The sequence below is a fragment of the Saccopteryx bilineata genome, chromosome 2 (genome assembly GCF_036850765.1).
Source record: "Saccopteryx bilineata isolate mSacBil1 chromosome 2, mSacBil1_pri_phased_curated, whole genome shotgun sequence".
Taxonomy (NCBI): Eukaryota; Metazoa; Chordata; class Mammalia; order Chiroptera; family Emballonuridae; genus Saccopteryx; species Saccopteryx bilineata.
The window spans coordinates 296,085,550-296,108,518 of record NC_089491.1 but is presented as its reverse complement, the minus strand read 5'-3'; the positions used below and the strand labels follow the sequence as shown (position 1 = coordinate 296,108,518).

At 38.1% G+C, this 22,969-nt stretch overlaps 1 protein-coding gene across 8 annotated transcripts; it reads right to left on the bottom strand.

Moving 5' to 3' along the window:
• Positions 1–1,073: 1,073 nt before the first annotated feature.
• ANGEL2 (angel homolog 2) lies at positions 1,074–22,877 on the bottom strand. Of its 8 annotated transcripts, none has more exons than XM_066261387.1 (9): positions 22,641–22,877; positions 20,124–20,449; positions 16,135–16,391; positions 15,189–15,258; positions 13,228–13,649; positions 12,241–12,367; positions 11,776–11,833; positions 4,789–4,952; positions 1,074–3,482 (listed from the first exon to the last, which is right to left on the bottom strand). In XM_066261387.1, exons 1-9 carry the CDS (start codon positions 22,697–22,699, stop codon positions 3,331–3,333), a joined length of 1,635 nt encoding a protein of 544 aa, XP_066117484.1. In that variant the 5' UTR covers positions 22,700–22,877; the 3' UTR covers positions 1,074–3,330. The 8 variants fall into 8 exon arrangements, with proteins under 8 accessions (XP_066117484.1, XP_066117487.1, XP_066117485.1 ...); XM_066261390.1 differs by having other exon boundaries at positions 22,682–22,874; XM_066261388.1 differs by lacking the exon at positions 22,641–22,877 and adding an exon at positions 22,210–22,571.
• Between the last annotated feature and the right edge of the window lie 92 nt (positions 22,878–22,969).

Here is a 22,969-nt window from a genome sequence, read left to right as displayed (position 1 = left end):
CGGAAACATGAAAATGCATTGAACATGTTCTTAGTTGTCACTCTATTTTTAATGCCTATGGAATGTTAATTTCTAAAAGTTGTGAGAAAGGAACCAAACTGCTACATTCTAGTGAAGTAATTTAATATTTAGACAAAACAAACAAATCATATGGTTTACCCCCCAAAATTGATTTTGAAATTGGCTACATTGCAAAAGAACAAGAATAATCTAGTTTTGAAAAAGTCATTAATGCAAGAGACATTTATGCTTAAGCCATTATGGCAACACATGCAAAGTTTAAATGAATGACAGAAACCTTGATTTTAGGCTACATGTAGTGCTGTTTTCAGTACACTTTATTTCAGAAAGTGATATTTAGTATTTTCTATATACTCTGAAATCATGAGCATTTCACTTTTTCTAAGTCAGTTATTTCATAAGGATTTTATTAATAGATATTGGTAAATAGAACTTTGGAAATCTGAATTCAGTATTCTTACTATACCCAAGGCTTTTATAAGCTAGTTTTATGTACACTCTTGTACAGTTTTTTTGACATACAATTCAGAATCTTGTTTATTCTCTTGGACTTTGTTCTGGCCAATACATTTTTTTTTAAATCTTTAAAGAAAAAACTGTGATGTTTTAGTGGGTATTTTTCTAAGTAAATGACAACTTGTATAATGGTATTTTAGAGAATGCCAGATAGTGCATGTTTCAAGTTAATGTTTTTCTCATCACTTGTATGTTTATACAGCATGGAACTTCAATAAAACCATCCTGGAAACTTCAGGATAGTGTTTCTTCTAAGAATGTAAGATGAAAAAATAATAATAAAAAACAAAATGTAAGTTGATGTGATTTTTTTCTCGTTCATTTACTATATACTTGCCCTAGTAAGCTAATTTGCCATTCTCTCAGCCTTGTTGTCTTCCACAGTTTTCAGACTCTATATTGGCACATCTCAATTCAATTATAATTTAGCATCCGCCTCAGTAATAAAGGCTGAGACGGTAATGGAATACTTTAGAAGAGGCAACAGGCCAGCTTACACAGATCAGTACTCCTACCAAGAAACCTTCAGGCAGATGTACTAGTGTAATAATTTATTAGGTAATTTATTTACAAGTACAAAGTGCAAATGACTTGACATGTTTCCCCAATTCCTTAAACTCTCTGGATTCTAACTTAGTTTTTTAGGAAAGCAAAGGGTTAAAAGCAGACAGTTGCTAAATTAAAAAAAAAAAGGACAAGATTTAAAACATGCATATTATCTTGATAACAAAAAGAACAGTCAAACCAAAATTGCATTACTCCACACTATCCTTTTCCATTTAAAACTTGGATAGTATAGCATCTGAGGTTGTGGGAGACTTGGTTTCAGCAATTAGACAGATTTAATTGCTTTTGGCAGGTAAATACTAGCCTCCAACAGTTCCCAACATTTCTGACCAAAAAAGTAAAGACAAATGGGTATTAATTTTAGTGGAGCTTTAAAAAAATTTGTGAAAAAAGTTACAGTGACCCTTTGGCCTCCAGTCCACAAACTAATACTTCATTCTATAAGCTAAAGTACAAAGCAATTTTATGGATTAACTCTCTCAAACTGAAGCACATGAAAAGGGCCTAAAATCGCAATATAATCATCAGAATAGAAAAGGAATTAAATATCCACAGAGGTTTTCAGGGATATTAATTTGTCAATAATAATCTATATATAAAGTTATTTGTTAATAAACTCACACAACGAAAAGCAGTAACCACTGAATTTTCATTTTTTCCCTAAAACTAAAAGGGAATAATTACACTGTCTGTTATTAGTTGATGATGACAATATCTGCTAATTCGGACAGATTATAATGTTCTGAAAATTGTGACTAGAAAATGTGGGAAATCCTAAAACTAGAGTTAATACTGTAAGTAAAAAACCCCCAAAGTGAGAAACTGAACATTTAAAAGTATTTGCTTATTATAATTTTTACTAGGCAAATCCTTATGATTCACATGCTTTTTTGGGATATTCATCTATTTTGCTTTATTAAAAGAATGGCAGTAAGTACTTTAGTACAAAAACTTTTAAAGTATAGCTACTGCTTTCTAATTTAAAATGAAGCATTCTATTCAGAAAAACCACTGTAAAAACTTTTATAATTCAGTATAATTTAATATAAAATTACTTAGTAAAAATGCACATAATTTTTTGATTTCCCTGTCTAAAAAAAGAAAATTCATTTTTTAAGTTTAAAAATTTTTGATTCAAACACTCACATAGAGCCAACTGCAGGATTATTAGACACCCTTTTATCCACTTTATAAAAAGTCAGCACTATCTCCCACTGCTGCATCACGATAAAAGAAAACACATTTTAGAGACAAAACCACTAAAACAGTAAAAATGACTAAAGAATATTAGGTCTCCAAGTTAGTATCTCCCCACTGGACTTTTGCTGGCTTCCTCAAATTTCTGAGGCAAAACAAAAATACTCTTATAGCTGCCACTTTGTTCCAAAGACAAGTTTCCTAATAAAACAAATTTCTATAGCATTGGTTCACTAAAATAAAATATCTCCCCAGCCCAGGGATCCTTTCTCGAAACTGAATAGAAAAACGAAAAACAATTGCTAGGGAAACAAAGGCATAACCCCCACCTGTGCCTCCTGTAATGGTCTGTCGGTTACATGATGGAAGAGTAGACCTGTGTGATGTACCTCAGCCTATCAGTTTCGGTGACCTAATTTAGGTCCATAACAAAATGCAGGTGAATGACATGTCTCAGCGGAGTAACAAGATGGATTAAATAAGCTACAATTTTAAAAAGCATTATGAAGCTCCCCCCACCTCCAAACAAACTAAAATGGTTGGATACTTGTGAATGACCCAATGATTTTTGAGATGAACTAATTAGAACTCAACAAACATATGGTCCTCACAATGAAACCAGGACTTCTGGAAAGTAAATGAGTTGGGGTTTGCGAGAACTCAAAGATACTTGGGAATCTACTGTAAAACTTGCCAAAAACATGACATGGAATTTTTTTACTAAGAGGACTAAAGAATATGCACTATATTTAAAAATCACTTGTCTATTTTTACTGGAATTCAGAATAAAAAATATTTACAATTCTTTTACAATAAAGAGCATTTAGATCTCACCCGTCAGGAAAATATTCTTTCATTATCAAAAAAGAAAACTGTTGTAAACTTTTTTCTTCTGATAACTGTTCCAAGCGTTTAACATAACCTCTTCAGAAACTCCACAGCGCAAAAATAAACATGCAAACTCCTAAGAACAATTTTACAGTCTTTGAAAAAGAATACCAATTGAAAAGTCTATATGTAATCAAAGAGTCAGAGCTCAAGTCTGAACTTAGCCAATAAAGGCAGATGATCTGAAGAGTTATTTTCATTCGGAAGTCCATTAACAGTCCATAAGTCTTGTTCTGTAAGAAGTGACAGTCTAGCTAGAAGCTTCAAGCCACCAACCAAAGCAACTTCAGCTCCTATATTAAAGAAACAAACATTTGGTGGAACTGTGTCAATAGGTTATAATGAATTAATCACACAAGTGTTTTTTTCTAAACGACGATAGAACTTGAGACCCCTCTGGAAGTCTACTTATGAAGCAATTTTAAGAATATGATTACATTTTTACTAATATAAGTTGTTAAAAAAAGTTTTTGGAATATGACTAAATATTTATTCATGTAACCTGATTATAATTATCAAATACAAAGAAGTTCCAGATTTTTAAAATATCTATGTAATAAGAATGTTAAGAGTAATTTGAGATGGATAACTGTATAATAAATTCATCCATTAACCATTCTATAGTTATATAAAACCACAGACACAGCCACAGCTAAGTAGGAAATTTATAAGGTGACTGGAGAATTTATAATTTGGCCCCAGAGATTCAGGTACCCACAAGTAGTAAAGTAGAAAAGGACGTGCTCTTAATGTTAAAATTTGAGATGCTGGTCCATGATATACTTCTGCCACCTAGTGACCAGTTACTGCATGACAACCACCAGAACCACAATATATACAAATTCCAAGTAGCAGGCCCATTTTGTAGAGTTAATCTAATGGGGAGGAGTAAGCCATCTCTTGAGTATTATTTATAAGGTTATCCTCAGTAGGAAGAAAAAATAAAGGGAAAAGGGGAGAATAAAAGTAGCACAAAACAATGCAAGAGATAAATGGCAAAATCAGAAAAGACAACACATTTTGTACTATCAAAGTTATCTGAATGGTATTTTTTGACTTCCACTTACATGAAACTGCATCTTCTCCACATTAAATCCTTTGATTAATAAAGCCTTATTTTCACTGAATCATGTGAAGAAAAGTGTTTTATCACCTTTGCTTTTTGAAAACACAGTCATGGACTTCTCTTTCCAGAAAACCCAATATTCCAAGGTCAACAGACAAAACTGTCTATTGTTGGAAGTATCGAAGGCAATGTGTGGCCGCAGAATTTAAGTACCGACTATATGATGCTAGTGGCACAAGAAAACAGTAAATTCAGAGCAAGGAAAGCCAAAGGGCAATAGGAAAGACCTAAACTCAGAGGGTGACTGGACTGCAGGTTAGAGCTGAGGTTATAAGTCTTAGGTACTAATCTGCTTTGAGGTGTTTCACTGCCTCCATCTTCAGCAGGTGATTAACTGATTTATTCAAATACAATACCTCTTTAATGTCTAAATCCAGAACCTCATCTGGATGTTCAGCTGACTCTGTCAGCTGCAGCCTGAGGTTTCAGTTACTGCGTCGCATGAAGAATTGAAGACCAGATGCTTTCTTTACCTGGCTGCCCGGCAACATCCTCCTTTTCCACAGAATAGAAAATATAGTCCACGGTGATGGCACTTCGGGAATGACACGTGGTCACTTCTGGGATTCCAGTGTCAGGAAGATAATGTGAATAAACAGACGACAAGCTGAAATGGTGCTGTAAGTATGAAGATAACCTAAATTGAAAAGAGAAAGTGTTTACCATTTATCAAGTTTTTCATAATTTATAATTCTTCCTATTAAAGGACTTTTTCATTTAATTTCCAGACAAAGCCAGACATTAGGACAAGCTTTACTAAAATAGATGAAATCACAATTTGGCATTTGTTCATGTGGTGCTATCCAAAACCCATCAACAAGGCTGTGAAACATGGGGTGGGGGAGTTCAATATACTCATGTGATTTGTTATTTGGAAGCCTCCTCCTACTAATGAACACATATCCTAAGACAACGTAAAGGCATACCTCATTTTACTGTGCTTCACTATTGGGCTTCGCAGATGTTACATTTCTCACAAAATAAAAGTTTGTGACAACCCTGCAAGTCCATCAGTGACTTTCCAACAGCATTTGCTCACTTCGTGTCTGTGTCGCACTTTGGTAATTCTCGTAATATTTTTAACTTTTCAAATACTATTATATTTGTCATGGTGATCTGTGATCAGTGATCTTCGATGTTACTATTGTAATAGTTTTAAGGTGCCACAAACTGCACCCACATAAGATGGCTACCTTAACTGATAAATGTGTGTTGTTTTACTGACTGTCCATTGCCCACCTCTCTCCTTGGGCCTCCCTGTTCCTAAGACACAACACTGAAATTAGGCCAATCAACAACTGCACAATGGCCCCTAAATGTTCAAGTGAAAGGGAGAGTCGCATGTCTCTCACTTTAAATCAAAAGCTAGAAATTACCAAGCCTAGTGAAGTCATGTTGAAAGCCAAGACAGGCAGAAAGCTGCACCTCTTGCACCAAAAAGCCAAGTTGTGAATGCAAAGGAGAAGTTTTTGAATGAAATTAAAAGTGCTTGCTATTCCAGTGAACCCATGGATAAGAAAATAAAATAGCCTCATTGCTAATATGGAGAAAGTTTTAGTGGTCTGGATGATCACACCAGCCGCAACATTCCCTTCAGCCAAAACCTAATCCAGAGCAAAGCCCTAACTCTCCCCTATTCTGTGAAGACTGAGAGGTGAGGGAGCTGCAGGAGAAAAGTTTGAAATGAGCAGAGGTTGGTTTACGGGGTTTAAGGAAAGAAGCTGCCCCCACAACATAAATGTGCAAGATGGCGCAGCAATGCTGACATAAGAACTACAGCAGCTTATCCAGAAGATCCTGCTAAGACAATGAAGGAAGGCGGATGCACTAAACAGAGTTTCACTGTAGACCAGGGGTCCCCAAACTGCGGCCCCCTGAGGCCATTTATCCAGTCCCCGCCGCACTTCCGGAAGGGGCACCTCTTTCATTGGTGGTCAGTGAGAGGAGCATAGTTCCCATTGAAATACTGGTCAGTTTGTTGATTTAAATTTACTTGTTCTTTATTTTAAATATTGTATTTGTTCCCATTTTGTTTTTTTACTTTAAAATAAGATATGTGCATAGGGGTTTGTTCATAGTTTTTTTTATAGTCCGGCCCTCCAACATCTGAGGGACAGTGAACTGGCCCCCCTGTGTAAAACTGGACCCCTGCTGTAGACGAAACAGCCTTCTAATGGAAACAGATGCATCTGGGCCTTTCATAGCTAGAGAGCAGTCAATGGCTGGCTTCAAATGACAGGCTGACCCTCTTGTTAGAGGCAAATACAGCTGGTGACTTCAGGTTGAAGCCAATGCTCATTTACCATCCCCCCAAATCCTAAGGCCCTTAAGATTTACGCTAAATCTACTCTGCCTGTACTCTATAAATGGGACAACAAAGTCTAGGTGACAGCAAACCTGTTTACAACATGGTTTACAGAATTTTTTAAAAGATTCTAGTCATTCATTTTAGAGAAGGGATAGAGAGAGAGAGAAAGAGAGAAGGTGGGGAGGAGCAGGAAGCATCAACTCCCATATGTGCCTTGACCAGGCAAGCCCAGGGTTTCGAACTGACAAACTCAGGGTTCCAGGTCGATGCTTTATCTACTGTGCCACCACAGGTCAGGCAGTTTACAGAATATTTTAAGCCCAGTGTTGAGACACTGCTCAGAAAAAAAAAGTCCTTCAAAATATAAGGTCTACCGGAAAGTTCTGTCCGTTTTTGGAATAAAACAAAATACAAATTCTTCTGACTTAATTCATATGGCACCCATCTTGAATATTTCCACAACAATCCTATCTTCCGAATATGGTCCGAAATGGTTTGCTGAGCTGAATTAAGCCTTTCTGCGATCTCCGATGTTGTCAGAAAAGGATCTTGCTCCAACATGGTCTTAACAACATCATCATCGATCAAAGATGGTCGCCCAGAACGTGGCTTATCAGAAAGATCGAAATCACCTGTTTTGAATTTTTTGAACCATCTTCTGCATGTCCTATCAGAAACTGTACCTTCACCAAACACTTTCAATAAATTTCTACATGCTTCTGTAGCATTTCTTCCTTGTTGAAATTTATAAATATACAGTGGCATAAATAAACTTTATCAGTAGCCATGGGTACACTATCGCTTCACACATAAGACTAATGTGAATCAACTTTGTTTTAGTTAATCTGCTACATCAGTATGTATACATGAAGTGATAAAAATAGAAAGGCACACATGCGCCAAATAAACACGTGCTTACATGTCAAAACTTGTTGTGATAGAAACAGACAGAACTTTCCGGTAGACCTTATATTACCGCTCATTGACAATATACTTGGTCTCAGAGTTCTGATGGACATGTACAATGAGATCAATGTTTTCATGCCTGCTAATCCAACACCCATTCTGCAGCCCATGAGTCAGAGGGATTTCGAATTTCAAGTCTTAGTAAGAAATCTATTTCAGAAGGCTACAGCTATCATAGATAGTGATTCATTCCTCTGATGGAGCTGGGTAAAGTAAACTGATAACCTCTGGAAAGGATTCACTATTCTAGATGCCATTAAGAACATTCGTGACTCATGGGAAGAGGTCAAAATATTAGTATTAACAGGAATTTGGAAGTTTATTCTAACCCTCTTGGATGACTTTGAGGGGCTCAATGATTCAGTGGAGGAAGGAACTGCAGATGTGGTGGGAATAGCAAGGAAACTAGAAGTGAAGGCTGAAGATGTGACTGAATTGCTGCAGTCTCATGGTCACACTTAAACGGATGAGGACTGGCTTCTTATAGATAAACAAGAAAAGAGGTTCCATCATTCAGAACCTACTCCTGGTGAAGATGTTGTGAAGATTGTTGAGATGGCAACAAAAGGTTTAGAACATTACATTAACTTAGTTGCTAAAGTAGCAGCAGAGTTTGAGAGGTTGACTCTAATACTGAAAGAAATTCTACTGTGGGTAAATGTTATCAAACAGCATCACATGCTACAGAGAAACTGTTCATGAAGGGAGGAGTAAAGCAACATGGCAAACTTCATTATTATATTTTATTTTAAGAAATTGCTTGCCTGACCAGGCGGTGGCGCAGTGGATAGAACATTGGACTGGGATGTGGAGGACCCAAGTTCGAGACCCCAAGGTCACCAGCTTGAGCACGGGCTCATCTGGTTTGAGCAAAGCTCACCAGCTTGGACCCAAGGTCACTGGCTCAAGCAAGGGGTTACTCGGTCTGCTGAAGGCCCGCGGTCAAGGAACATATGAGAAAGCCATCAATGAACAACTAAGGTGTCGCAATGAAAAACTGACGATGTTTCTCATCTCTCTCCGTTCCTGTCTGTCTGTCCCTGTCTATCCCTCTCTCTGACTCTCTCTCTGTCTCTGTAAAAATGGAAAAAAAAAGAAAAAGAAAAAAAAGAAATTGCTATAGCCACTCAACTTTCAGCAACCAGCACCCTGATTGGTCAGCAGCCATCAGCATTGAGGCCAGACCCTCCACCAGCAAACAGCTTATGTTTACTAAAGGCTCAGATGATGGTTAGCATTTTTTAACAATAAAGTATTTTAAAATTAAGGTATGTAAACTTTAGATATAATGCTATCGGACACTTAACAGATTACAGCAGGGGTCGAGAACCTTTTTGGCTGAGAGAGCCATGAATGCTACATATTTTAAAATGTAATTCCGTGAGAGTCATACAATGACCCCTGTATGTTAAGCATTATCCAATAAAAACTTGGTGTTGTCCCGGAGGACAGCTGTGATTGGCTCCAGCCACCCGCAACCATGAACATGAGTGGTAGGAAATGGATTGTAATACATGAGAATGTTTTATATTTTTAACATTATTATTTTTTTATTAAAGATTTGTCTGCAAGCCAGATACAGCCATCAAAAGAGCCACATCTGGCTCGCAAGCCATAGGTTCCTAACCCCTGGACTACAGTATATTGTAGACATAAGTTTTATATGCACTGGAAAACCAAAAAAAAAAAAAAATTGTGAGACTTGCTTTATTGAGATTTCACTTTACTGCAGTGGTCTGTAACTGACCCTGAAATATCTCTGAGGTATGCCTGTACTGTGTATGGGTTTTTTTTTGTTTTTTAGAAAGAAAATCAAAATGCTCTTTAGGAATGCCACTTAGAATCCGCCAGACTGTTGATGTCAGAGGCACCATATTTTTCTGCAAACTCTTATTTCACTATCAACTTTAACCATTTTATTAACCTTACTCAGGAAAATTTTGACTATATTTGAATGGTTTAATTATGAAATTTTTAAATATTCCTTTTCTAAAAACTAATAAAAAAACTTCTTCCTTTCTTGCTAGATTCTCATAGGAAACAATTTCTCAAAACAAGGAATACAAAATAAAACAGAAGAAAAAGAAGTGAGCCTGACCGGGCAGTGGCGCAGTGGATAGAGCATCAGACAGGGATGCAGAGGACCCAGGTTCGAGACCCCGAGGTCGCCAGTTTGAGCGCAGGCTCATCTAGTTTGAGCAAAAAGCTCCCCACCTTGGACCCAAGGTCGCTGGCTCGAGCAAGTGGTTACTCGGTCTGCTGAAGGCCTACGGTCAAGGCACTTATAAGAAAGCAATCAATGAACAATTAAGGTGTCACAATGAAAAACTGATGATTGATGCTTCTCATTTCTCTCCATTCCTGCCTGTCTATCCCTATCTGTCCTTCTCTCTGACTCTCTCTCTGTTTCTGTAAAAAAAAAAAAAGAAAAAAGAAAACACAGTGAGAGGGATTATAATTGGTCCCTAAACTTAAATGTAAAAACAAAATCTAAACTATAAGAGCCATGATATACTGCTCACAAAAATTAGGGGATATTTCAAAATGATTATGAAGTGATAATAAAAAGAAGCATTTGATTTTTTTTAAATTAAATAAGAACATCAGAAAAGCAAAGGACAAGTCAAAGTTATTCAATTATGCAAATGAGATGCAAAACCAACTTTTATTTCATTGGTGAAAATGTACTATACAAAAGGCTGAAAGTACTGGCTGCACATTCCCTGATCCCCTAATTTTTGTGAGCAGTGTATAAAACAAGACATTAAGAAATTCCCCCAAAACACAAGATTGAGCCTGACCAGGTGGTGGTGCAGTGGATTGAGCATTGGCCTGGGACGCAAAGGACCTAGGTTAGAAACCCCAAGGTCACTGGCTTGAGCACGTATGCAACTGGCTTGAGCATAGGGTTGCTGGCTTGAGCATGAGATCATAGACATGACCCCATGGTCGTTGGCTTAAGCCCAAAGGTCGCTGGCTTGAAGCCCAAGGTTGCTGGCTTGAGTTCAAGGTCACTGGTTTGAGCAAGGGGTCACTCGCTCTGCTGTAGCCCCCAGGTCAAGGCACATATGAGAAAGAAATCAATAAACAACTAAGGTGCTGCAACAAAGAACGGATGCTTCTCATCTCTCTCCCTTCCTGTCTATCCCTCCCTCTGCTCTCTGTCTCTCTCACTAAAAAAAAAAAAAAAAAAAAAAGATTGAAGTGTTGAAGTGTTCGTTCATCTGTCTTACTAAAATCCATGTTTCTCAACCAGAGCCCCAAGCATTCATGATTTTTTTTCTTTTTTTTTACAGAGACAGAGAGTCAGAGAGGGATAGATAGGAACAGACAGACAGGAACAGAGAGATGAGAAGCATCAATTATTAGTTTTTCATTGTGCATTGCGACACCTTAGTTGTTCATTGATTGCTTTCTCATATGTGCCTTGACTGCGGGCCTTCAGCAGACCGAGTAACCCCTTGCTTGAGCCAGTGACCTTGGATCCAAGCTGGTAAGCTTTGCTCAAGCCAGATGAGCCCGTGCTCAAGCTGGCGACCTCGGGGTCTCGAACCTGGGTCCTACGCATCCCAGTCCGACGCTCTATCCACTGCACCACCACCTGGTCAGGCTCATGCTTTTTTAATACTTAGGAATCTGGGCATCTTCACCCTTCTACCTCTGATGACCTTTCCCTGTAATTTAAGATATGTATAAATAATTATCTTTCATACTAACATATTCTTTTTTGGACCAATTTTCCTATAGATTGTTTTCAGACCCAGTAAGTCAAAGGAGGTTAAAAATCTTGAAATCTCAGATGTTTTTCTGAAACCTTGATCTCTGTAACAGAAGTAAATTTGAAAGAGCAAGAGCTGGTCCAAGTCCATAGACAAGCTGTTTACTTCCAGTACTTACTGGATGTCAGACATGCAGCTTCACATGCTTTGTCTCATCTAATCCTCACAACAACACGAATTACATATAAGGAAACAGAACCTTAGTGATGCAAAGATTCTTGCTCAAAACCACACAGCTAAAACGCAGCAGTCACATTGATATTTGGGCCTATATGACTTAAGAGCCAACATTTTCCACCAGCACAGAATATCATCTTCACTTTTTTTACTTTTGTAAAAAAATAAGTTTTGAGAAATGATATTTTACTTATGTCAGCTAATGTCTCCTGTTGCTTTCCAGAACTCACCTTTCAGCTGTCACCAGCACTTCCGTTTTATCTAGCTGTGTTTGTGTCAGATCACTGTCTGTAAAAACAAAGAAAAACACGTATTTTAATATCATCAATGACTTGTTTTGTTCTAGTTTGCCTTAATATAGTCCTTTCACTTTAGGAACAGTATTGAAGACATACCTAGTTTAGACAGATGCCTAGTTAAATGTTTCCTCCTGAAAACTGTTTTGATGATCTCCAGAAATGGCAAACATAAAATACAAAGCAACGTGCAAGTAATACATGCAAAGATAATTTTGGGAGTTCAACTTTAAAAAGGTAAGCTCTTTTTAAAAGAACTCTTCTATAAAAAAAGAACTCTTAACAACTCTTTATATATGAATATTTATTCCTGAGATGTTACCTTTTTAAAAATTTAGTTTTATGTTCAAAGGGAAAGAATTATGAAGAAGACTGCCAAAATGCATTGTAAACACTTACCTGTCTTTTCTACTTTTGGTACCTGCTGTACCTCATACACACAGTTCTGTGAGATACCTAGGTTTGGGGGCCAAATTGGAATAGATAAAATTCTTTGTCCCCGTGAAGACTGTTCCTGGCCAGATACCTAAACAAAATTTCAACAGGTACCTTAAGTGAGATTTTAAATAGTTTATGTATTGAAAAATTTATGGCTTAATGAAAGGGACTCTAAGAATGGTAAATATTATTTTATTCATTATATTGTGTTATGCTTATAAAATCTTGTTCAAATATAGTGCAGAAAGCACTTAATACTTACATAAAAATAGCAACCTTTTTCTCTACGTGCTTTTCTCTAATTCTGACATCTAAATGATTTATAGCTTTGGACTAATACTGCCCCTCCTTTTTAGCTATTTGCAATATTATAAAAAATACTAAGAAAGATGAGCTCATAAAATTCTAAACTATCATTCAAGTCAGTGGTGAAAACTCATTTTGGCTAAATATACTGAATACCGAATGATCAAAGGCAAGCAGAGGAAAGCACAATGAAAATAAGACTGGGATAAATCAGACTTGGCTAAGGAATTAAAATATTTGTCGTTATGTAAAGGAAAATTATACAAGAAATATTAAATTACTGTTTTGCTAACTGTATTGCTCAAATATAGTATTCAAAATTCTATTCTGAAACCTAGTGAGGAGTTTCTTATTTATGAAGTAGTCATGTCCGTCAATGTTCTTTTCTTCTCACCCACTTTGGATTCTTTGCTGCCTGCTAATTCCTCCAAGCAGAATATTGCCACAAATAGATGGAAAAGCTAAAACTCAACCAAGTGGATATTATTACTTATTAGTAGTCATGGGACGTTATAACTTGGTAAAGCAAGGGTCCTGGATCATCCAGGGCTTTCAAACAGCCCTGTGATAACGAGTCAGCCTCACATTACAATGAACAGAGGACTAAGTCTGCCTCCCAATAATGATGAAGTGAACACTTACCTTTCCTATGGCAAGTCCTTCATAATTCAGTTTTCCTTCCTTTATGAAACTATAGAGCGGAGAACCAGGAACAGAATTAAAGTCCCCACACATAACAATAGGGCAGAAGCTGCCATCTTTCTGATGGGCAACACTGGAAATCTCTGCCAGAAGCATTGCCAGTTGGGTCAGTTTAATGTCACCTCGCCTTGGATTATATAAAAGATGTGTGTTAGCTACACAGATTGCAGGAGAGGCACCACTTGGAATTTTGGGCTGCAAGAGTAACACTAATCCAACATTGTCTCTGTCCAACAGAGGAACATCAGGGCGGTAGAATTCCACTGGGCTCACTGATAAGAGTGAAAATTTGGAATGTTTGAAGCAAATGGCACAGCCATCCGGTTTCCTTCCTGTCCGAATCTTGTATTCACAGTGATAACCTATAAGAAAGAAATTCAAAACAAGGAACTGTTTTAAACACACACACACACACACACACACACACACACACGGCAAAACATAGCTAATATTTTGATGTTTACCAAAGTGTATTTTGTAAAACATTAGTAAGTAGCATGTTAACAAATGCTGGAATCAAAAAAGTTTGGAACTGGGTCTAATAGGTCTCTTTATTGGCGGACTTGTCAAATACACTAATGTGCATTATCACATTCTCATTTCCATCCTAGTAAAAGTGAGTCATGACAAGGTCAGTAGGGCTTTATAATAATATAACCACCATGTACCTCTGACCTTTTTGCCTCTACCTCTTTCCCCTTTGCTCTATGCCACACACTACCCTGCTCATCTGCCTTAAGGAACTCCAACCTCAGGGCCTTTCCTTTACTATTTCCACAGTGTGGAATGCTCTAGACATGGCCTGTCTTTGCTCAAATGTCACCTTCTCTGATCATTTGTTTACAACTAAAATCTGACCATTTCACTTTCCTGCTATTCTAACTATCATTACTTAATTAACTATACACATTCATCTATCTGGTTTATTGTCAGCCTTTCTCCACTAGAAAGTACACTCAACAAGGGCAGAGACTTGTTATCTGTTTTGCTCACTAGTGTAACCCCACTGCCTGGAACACTGCATGGTGTACAGCAGGCACTCAAAAAATATTTCCTGCCTGACCAGGCGGTGGCGCAGTGGATAGAGCGTTGGACTGGGATGCAGAGGACCCAGGTTCAAGACCCTGAGCTTGCCAGCTTGAGTGAGGGCTCATCTGGTTTGAGGAAAAGCCCACCAGCTTGAACCCAAGGTTGCTGGCTCCAGCAAGGGTTTACTCGGTCTGCTGAAGGCCCGCAGTCAAGGCACATATGAGAAAGCAATCAATGAACAACTAAGGTATTGCAACGCGTAATGAAAAACTAATGATTGATGCTTCTCATCTCTCTCCGTTCCTGTCTGTCCCTGTCTATCCCTCTCTCTGACTCACTCTCTGTCTCTGTAAAAAATAAATAAATAAAGAAAAATTTAAAAAAAAAAAAGTGTTGGTCTTACATAAAATGCACACATTTAAAAAATATTTCCTGAATGAATGAATGCAAAGTAGGCAGCATTTCTCAAATAGATAACCTGTTTTTAGAAGTGTTTGCTCTTCACAGAGGTTTTTAGTTTCTATCCATTAGGCACTGGTAAGCACTGTTATAATGATGACCTAGACAGAATGCTCCCTGATTTCAAGAAGTTCAGGATCCTAGGGGTCTAGTGATGGGCAAAGCAACTCCTGGAAAGAAAGCCATTAAAAGATTCTTACACACCTTTTCCTTTGAATTAAAATTATGTATCAACACAAAAGTTTCCACTTGAAATACCTCAATATTTTTCTGATCTTTTAAAATAGGTATTAAATTTTTCAAAATTAAGATTTCTGGCCCAAATACGCCACATTTCTTTGTTAGCAAGTTATGCTTTAACAACATACCAATCTTCCAAAGTAAATTTGGCTAAAATAAAAGTTACATTGTACCCAGAGATTCCAAACTTGGCCTGATCTCTGTTCCATAATGATCTTCTTGAACTTCTTGCAAACAAAGTACCTTGGAATAAAAAAAAAGACTTGGATTAAAACAGATGTAAACATGAATTTTCAGGTGCTTCCATCTCTAGAAACAGGCTTCTAAAATTTGAAAGCCTGATGAAAATTGAAATAAAAATGCTTTTTTTTTATAACTTACAGATCAAATTAATGTTTCCAAATTAGATCAATCCTCCAAACCCTGGCATTCAATCACATGTAGCTTTCTTACTATTCAAAATTGGTATCCCCCAAGAAAATATTTATAATTTACATGTCAGAATATTTTCCCTGAATTCACATGTTTATTAGTACTAAATCCTCTGTCCTTTTTTAGGAGGTGATTTCTCTGAATATTATTATCTAGACTCACTTTTGCATGAATTATTTAAATTTAAAATGAAAGGAAATATTTACTGGAATGCTTAATATATGGTCAGTTCCTATCATAGAATAGACCAATACTTAAAATTTTTGGTTCTTTTTTAAAATTGGATTTTTTTTCGGCTAGTGTTTTTTTCTTTATTGAATTTATTGGGGTGATACTGGTTAACGTAATTATACAGGTTTCAGGTGCCCAATTCTTCAATACATATCTGTACATGGTATTTATTGTGTTCACCCCCTGAAAAGTGAGATGATTTTTTTCTACAAACAGCCATCAGCAAATTGATTTTCTAAGACATGATACCTTGCTAAAAACTGTTACATCACTATATCTATAATATATATTTTGTTTCCTTTTATCAAACAAAAAGGAGAAAAGAATATATTTTGTTTATATACAAATAGTATATTTTGTTTCCTTTTATCAAACAAAAAGGAGAAAACCATTAAGTTCACAAATCATTTAACCTAGTTTTTTCTTGTGTGAAGAGTTTTGATATTTTGCACTTACATCTGCATCAAAGTGTTTAATTTCTTTCAGAATATTGGGAAACCTAAAACTCCAGTGTAATACTGGCCGCTGGCAGTGTCTATAGAGGTGTGAATTATCTTCCAATAAATTTTGTGAAAGTATATTATAGGACATCACTGAGAAGTCAAACTTGTTCTCACTGTCTTCATATTTAGGGTCAACATTTTCCTCTCCCAGGATCTTCGTTTTTTCTTTATTATGGTTACACATATATTCCCAATGCCGTTTTATGATGCCTATTAAAACATATTGGACAAAATACAAAGAATTAACTTTAAAAAGAGACTAGTTTTTCTATATACTATAAAAGCTTTTTCTTGCCTTTTAAGAATTTCCATAGGCAATGAACACACAGTTTTCCACTAGGAAATGACAATGGAGCACTAACCACAAGCTGTCATCAAACTGATTAAAAGACTGTAAAATTATATATTAACTGAACAAAAGGTACAGAACAGGTTTAAAAGGATCTAGCACAGGGGTCCCCAAACTGCAGGCCGCATGCAGCCCCGAGGCCATTTATCCGCCCCCACCGCACTTCCAGAAGGTGCACCTCTTTCATTGGTGGTCAGTGAGAGGAGCACATTGACCATCTCATTAGCCAAAAGCAGGCCCATAGTTCCCATTGAAATAGTGGTCAGTTTGTTGATTTAAATTTACTTGTTCTTTATTTTAAATACTGTATTTGTTCCCGTTTTGTTTTTTTACTTTAAAATAAAATATGTGCGGTGTGCACAGGAATTTGTTCATAGTTTTTTTTATAGTCCGTCCCTCCAGCGGTCTGAGGGACAGTGAACTGACCCCCTGTGTAAAAAGTTTGGGGACCCCTGATCTAGCAAGTCATTCTGGAGGCTAGCAGTGTGTGCTAATAAAACTAAGACTACACAGGGTCATGATTTCTCACTTTTTTGGGGTTAGGAAGTGGCTCTGCCACAGTTGGGCTTGGCAAGTTTGCAACCATAGTAACACATCTGTACGTCACAGCTGGCTTTCCAATAAGATCATTTCACATATTTTATTCTCTATTAGTAAGATAAGATCATCCAGTGACTAAGTTACAAAAACAGCTCATCTCAGAAGTCTGCATATAATGACAATATAGCAATATTTAGTGTCTAAAACACTGAAGTGAAACAATGGCAACAAAATGAACAAAAGAAATCTTTTTAATGCATACCAAAGCAAAAGTTAAATGTAACAGTTACAGAATGCTGGTGAATTATAATGGCTGGCTGACCAACCTAGCATGCAGCAACCAGGAATGTGTGATGGTTTCTATTCTGAAAGACATCATGTACCCTGAAAAAGTGATGAAAAGAGAACCAAAAAGCATGAGATTTTGCAATTATAGGCAGTCCTCCATTTAGAAACGACCACCATATATATAGTTTTCGCCTTTGATCTTGTCTCCCTCACCCCACCATTAAAGGGCATTCTCTAACTGCCCTGGAAGCAATGAAGAAAACTGCAACTTTTACAGAATCTAGAACTCAAATGAAGGAGAAAACAAGAAATGGGAAGAATGTTGAGAAAATGACTTAAAGATGGAATTCTAAGCATGAGTTGATAACATAAAAAGATCTCAGCCTTAGCATCTCTCCCTTTTCCTGCCTGAAGGTTTTCATTTCACCCATTACAAAGCCTAAAATCCCACCAATACAGTGGCCTTCCAGAGCTTGTACAGCCCTTCGGCATTACTTTTCATGCCATGACTATCCATCCTTGGTATGATGGGATAAACATTTATCCTATGACTGCTTTGAGTAAACATACAGAAACGTGTTCGAACACTAGAATTTCGAGGAACATATTTTGAAAACTACTGATGGAGTAAATATAAATAGTCTGTGGCCTTCACATACTTCACAACATAAAAATTCATACTACAAAAGCTTATATACCTTCCATGTCAGGAGAACAAGGTGATCACAGCAGAGAAGACAGATGAATCAAAGAAAGTAAGCAATAGGCCTGATCAGGGTTCTAGGGTGCCTAAATAAAAAGTCATAATTGTGTCACACAAATCCTTCAAATACCACTTTAAAGTGATAGGCAAATTAGGAATGCTGTTCTCTTGATTGAAAAGTATTAGTGAAATACCGGAAGTCACAAATATGGCTTAACGAAGAGCATTTTCCTTATTCACAATACCTAGGAAGAATGGACACATAGAAAGTCAGGTTGCAATCCAGGTTTATAAGTGTGTAGAATGTAATTCCCCATCTGTGAAAGGGAAAGCACCACCACCACAATTTTCTGAGTACCTACTATGAAGCCAACAGTGTGCCAGGCACTTTGCATCTCATTTCATCAACAGGCTTTAAAAGCAAGCGTTATTTTACAGTAGAAAACCAAGGAGCAGAGAGGTTCAGTAACCCGTCCAAGTTCACACAATTAGTGGTACAGCAGAATAACAGCAGGGGGTGGTTCCTAAGCCCAGGCTTGTGTCACTGTGGCACAACTCCACTTGACAGCTACCAGATTTACAAAAGGCCAAACAAAAGAGAAGTGTGCTGACCTCGTGGACAATGAATACATGAATGAAAAGCAACCTGATATCATACTGCCCTAGATTTATAGATTACAGATTGTTCTTAGAAACCTAATGTTAGTGCCACTAAATAAACCGTTCATTCCTTCAAATATGTTTATAAATGCAAGCTGTGATTAAGTACTACACAGATTTTCACTTCTGAACACTTAGAATTTCTTCTTAAAAGAGCACTAACTAATCTTCTAGATCTGACTTCCAGGTGACACTCATTATGGATGTCTTCTTCTGACTAACTTATGTCTGCTCCTTACACATTAACACCAACACAGCCTACTTTCAATCATCTTCAAAGGCATTACCTTCACTGAAAACCACAACTCATAAGAAAAACAATTCCAAATTCTACTTATACCCTTGTAGGGGAGGTGGGGGCAGGACTGGCAGCACAGAGGGAGTCTCGCCAATTGTTCAGAGGAAAAAGAGTAACAGAAAAAGAGAAATAACCAGTATATCTAGAAAAAACTTTTTCTTCAAGTTGAATGAGATGTTTTAAATGATAAAATGTCCCATAGACTCAAGACTGTATCTACAAACCCAAGTATGAACAATACAGACTTAGTAAGCTAAAATTCTATTCTGCAAGAAGACATCTTTATGATTGTTTCTACTGAAGAAAATCCTTTTGCCTTATTTTTAAAAGTTAGCTTAAAAATGAAAACATGAAATTTAGTTTTACAGATCTGTGGACTTTCAATAATACAGCTACCAATTTCTAAGAAGTCTAAGAACCTTTAGCCTGACCAGGCAGTGGCACAGTCCATAGAGCTTTGGACTGGGACACAGAAGACTCAAGTTTGAAATCCCGAGGTCGTTGGCTTGAGCGTGGGATCATAAACATAACCCCATGGTCATTGGCTTGAGCCCAAAGGTCACTGGATTGAAGCCCAAGGTTGCTGGCTTGAGTTCAAGGTCATTGGTTTGAGCAAGGAGTCACTGGCTCTACTGTAGCCCCAGGTCAAGGCACATATGAGAAAGCAATCAAGGAACAACTAAGGAGATGCAATGAAGAATTGATGTTTCTCATCTCTCTTCCTCCCTGCCTATCTGTCCCTATCTGTCCCTCATTCTGTCTCTTTCACAAAAAGTAAAAAAAGAAGTCTAAGAACTTTTGTTTCAAAAACACTGGACTCGAAAATTATTCTTAAACTTAATGTTTTAATCGAGTCCTCCTTTCTTTTCCATCTTATTCTATATGCAGAATCACTTCTATTTTTACTGCCAGAAATATACAATTAAAGATGAAAATAAAAACTTCATTTAAAAATTTTTTTCCTAAGAGAAAAATTACTGGCTAAAAAATAAACACCAAATACCTCTAAAACCTGCAGGAGGTTTTCCTGAGAATTAGATATGAAAGTTTCAATTGGCCTATGGCTTATGTCTATTTCCACACCAAGATAAACGTCACCTTTACCTTGGTGTTTTCTTCGTTTTGATGAAGGCTCATCTCCCTCAGAGTTCATGATGTAACTAGAGAGATGAATCAAAGATGTCTGGCTCAGGTTGTCAGGTCTCCAATTCCAGTACTGAAACTGAGTTCTAGACTCAAACAAACAAGGTGGTCTCCAATTTAATGAAAAATGCCTACTACTGAAGTAGGGGTAAGGAGCACGAGAATAATGTCCAGGCCACCTCATACAACTAGAAATATGTCTGTTCCAGCAACATCTTTGCAGATTCTCCCACGGTGTGGTCCAGTCTCTGCCCAAACTCTTCTGGTGATGGGGTAACATGGGGTATCTAAAAGAAATAAATACACTCCTTGAGGCACCGCTTCAGGTTCAGCTACAGCACACAAAATCCAAATCTGTTTCCTCAAGGGAAGACAAAGTCTACTATTTAAAATCTAACTTCGAAATCCGTAAAAGATGTGGGAAAAGCAGCCACGATTTCATTATTAGAGCAGTATCTCAATATTCTCCCTAAACAACTATGAATGGTACTCTATAAACACATAACAAAATCTACCAGGTTCTCAAAACACCACACACTTCAAAAAGTCCACAGTTCAACTGAGAAGGTAGATCAACCATCAAACTGGTAATTCAGATTAGCTTTCTAGCATCTAATAAAACTCAATGGACAAATAAAATCCACAACAAACATGATACTTAAACATATAAACTGACTAAAGTGAATCACTCTTCCAACTTGGTTTGGAGTAAAAAGATGTTTCTGAACAGTTTTTAATACTAAGGCTTTATTTTCCAAACATTTGTATAACTAAGAAAACAAAAAGCTATCACAACTTCATAAAATTATCTCACTTGCTAATCAGTACGTGGAAAATTTATTTTTCCCTCCCTTTTAAAAAGCATGCTTCTCTTTGAGGGAAATGAAGACAGAGATTATTTACTAGGAATGAACCAAAACTCCAAACCCAACAGCACCAATTTAAACTATCATCCAAAATAGCTTCAAAGTTGAATGGATATGTTGCTCTCAGGCACTCTTGGGCATCAACTTCATCTTACTTTACTATTCTGGCAAAATATTAGAACTGAGGACTTCTATTCTTTCCTCCAGAATTCATTAGAGATATTTTTCCAAGGTAGTGTAAATAATGCCCACTTCCATTACCAAAGGAATTTTGCTTAAAGTGTATTTTGTTATTTCACTTTTATATGTTATGTTCTCATTTTAACATTAAACATTTTTATTAGGTATTTTTATAGTTTATGCATTTTCAAATTGTTCTAAATTCAACTTAATTGTAAGTCTTTAAAGGCATGACATGAGCAAACTATCCTGCTTTGTGATAACTCTGAAAGAGAAATCTGGGCACTTGGCTCAATACATTTTGCATCCTAATAAGCTACCATATTGAAGTATAACACTTGTACTTCAATATTTGTAGTTACTTACAGGGTAGGGCAAGAGTAGGTTTACAGTTGTCCATATGGGAAAGAATACAATAATTAGTAAATAATAAAGGAATAAACTGTGTTTCAAGTACTCACAACTGTAAACCTACTTTCACCACACACTGATAGAAACGTCTTTTCCTCTTAGACGGTGAGCTCCTTCAAAGCCAGAATTTTCTTAATCATTTAAATCCCAGTTTCTCACCAAGTGCCTGGCACACAGCTGGTACTCAAAAAAAAACACTGTTGAACGGAATTGTCAGCAAGTCCCAGGACTATAGGAGTTAAAACCCAATCCCCATAACTTATGTAATAATACAGTGCAGTGCTTCCCATGTGTGGTATACCAGTCGCTGTCATACGGTACAAGATTAATCTTTTTGATTTTTTAAATATCTAAGGATTTATTTTAAAGTGTAATAATAATAACAACAATCAGTACATCAAGGCCAAGATTTCGCAGATAACTGCTTAGGGCTAGACATGCGCTTAATGTAGGCAGCACTTATCAACGTGCTTTTTAAAAGTGAGTCAAGAAAAATATGGAGTAAATAACACAAGGGCGAACGAGAATTTGGTTAATGGTCGTAAAGGTTGGTATTACAAGTGACTCAAGTTTGAGAGACAGGAACACACCAACCAACCGCCGCGCGCGCCTCCATCGGGGTCAGCCCGCCCCGGGTCCCACGGTGCCAGGCGGCCTCCCCGAGGACCGTGCCCTCGGGAAGGTGCAGCGGGGCCGGGCCAGGGGGGAAGGAGGCCGGGGCCGCGGAGGCTCAGGCTGCCTCGGAGGCTGAGGTGGGGGAAGTGGGCCGGGGCTGCACAGCCCAGCCTGGACCCGAGGGCAGCAGCCCGGCCGGCGGCCGACGCGCTCGCGCCGGGGCCCCGGGTCCGGGTCCTCGCCGGCCCAGCGCCGGGATTACCTATCCCTCGGGATCTCCAGAGGCTCGTCCCCGCCGCACCACCGCCCCGACCCTCTTCCTCCTCCTTCCTCCCAGCCCGCCCCGCCCCGGGTCACCGGGCCGCCCGCCCCTTCCTCCTCCCTCCCGCCGCCCGGACCTACTGACCGGCCTCTCCCCACTACACAGCGGCCGTAGCCCCTCCTCACACAGCGCCACGCTTCCATCTTCCCCCTTTGTGGCCGTCCAGGCCTCAGGCGCCCGGCTCAACCGCACCCTCTACGAGAGATCGGCTGGCCGAGTGCCCCAGAGGCTCCCCATCACCAGACGCCGGGCCGCACGGCGGGCTGCAAAGCACGCTGGGAGGTTCAGTCTCGCTCGCGGCCAAGTCCCCATATTGCGCCGCGGAAGTCCCTGAATTGCGTTGGATAAGTGTGCAAAGGTAGTGTGAAGCATGGGCAGCCATTTCGGAAGAGGGCAAAACACCCTCCCCCGCC

Bases quoted from the DNA above. Each gene is read 5' to 3' on its own strand.
- ANGEL2 (XM_066261387.1), bottom strand. From the start codon at position 22,699: ATGGAAGCGTGGCGCTGTGTGAGGAGGGGCTACGGCCGCTGTGTAGTG. The intron at 15,259-16,134 runs GTAAGTGCAAAA...TTTTATTCCAAG, and splicing joins TTAAACACTTTGATGCAGAT to GTACTTTGTTTGCAAGAAGT. The intron at 12,368-13,227 runs GTAAGTGTTCAC...AATTTTGTTTAG, and splicing joins AAGGACTTGCCATAGGAAAG to GTATCTGGCCAGGAACAGTC.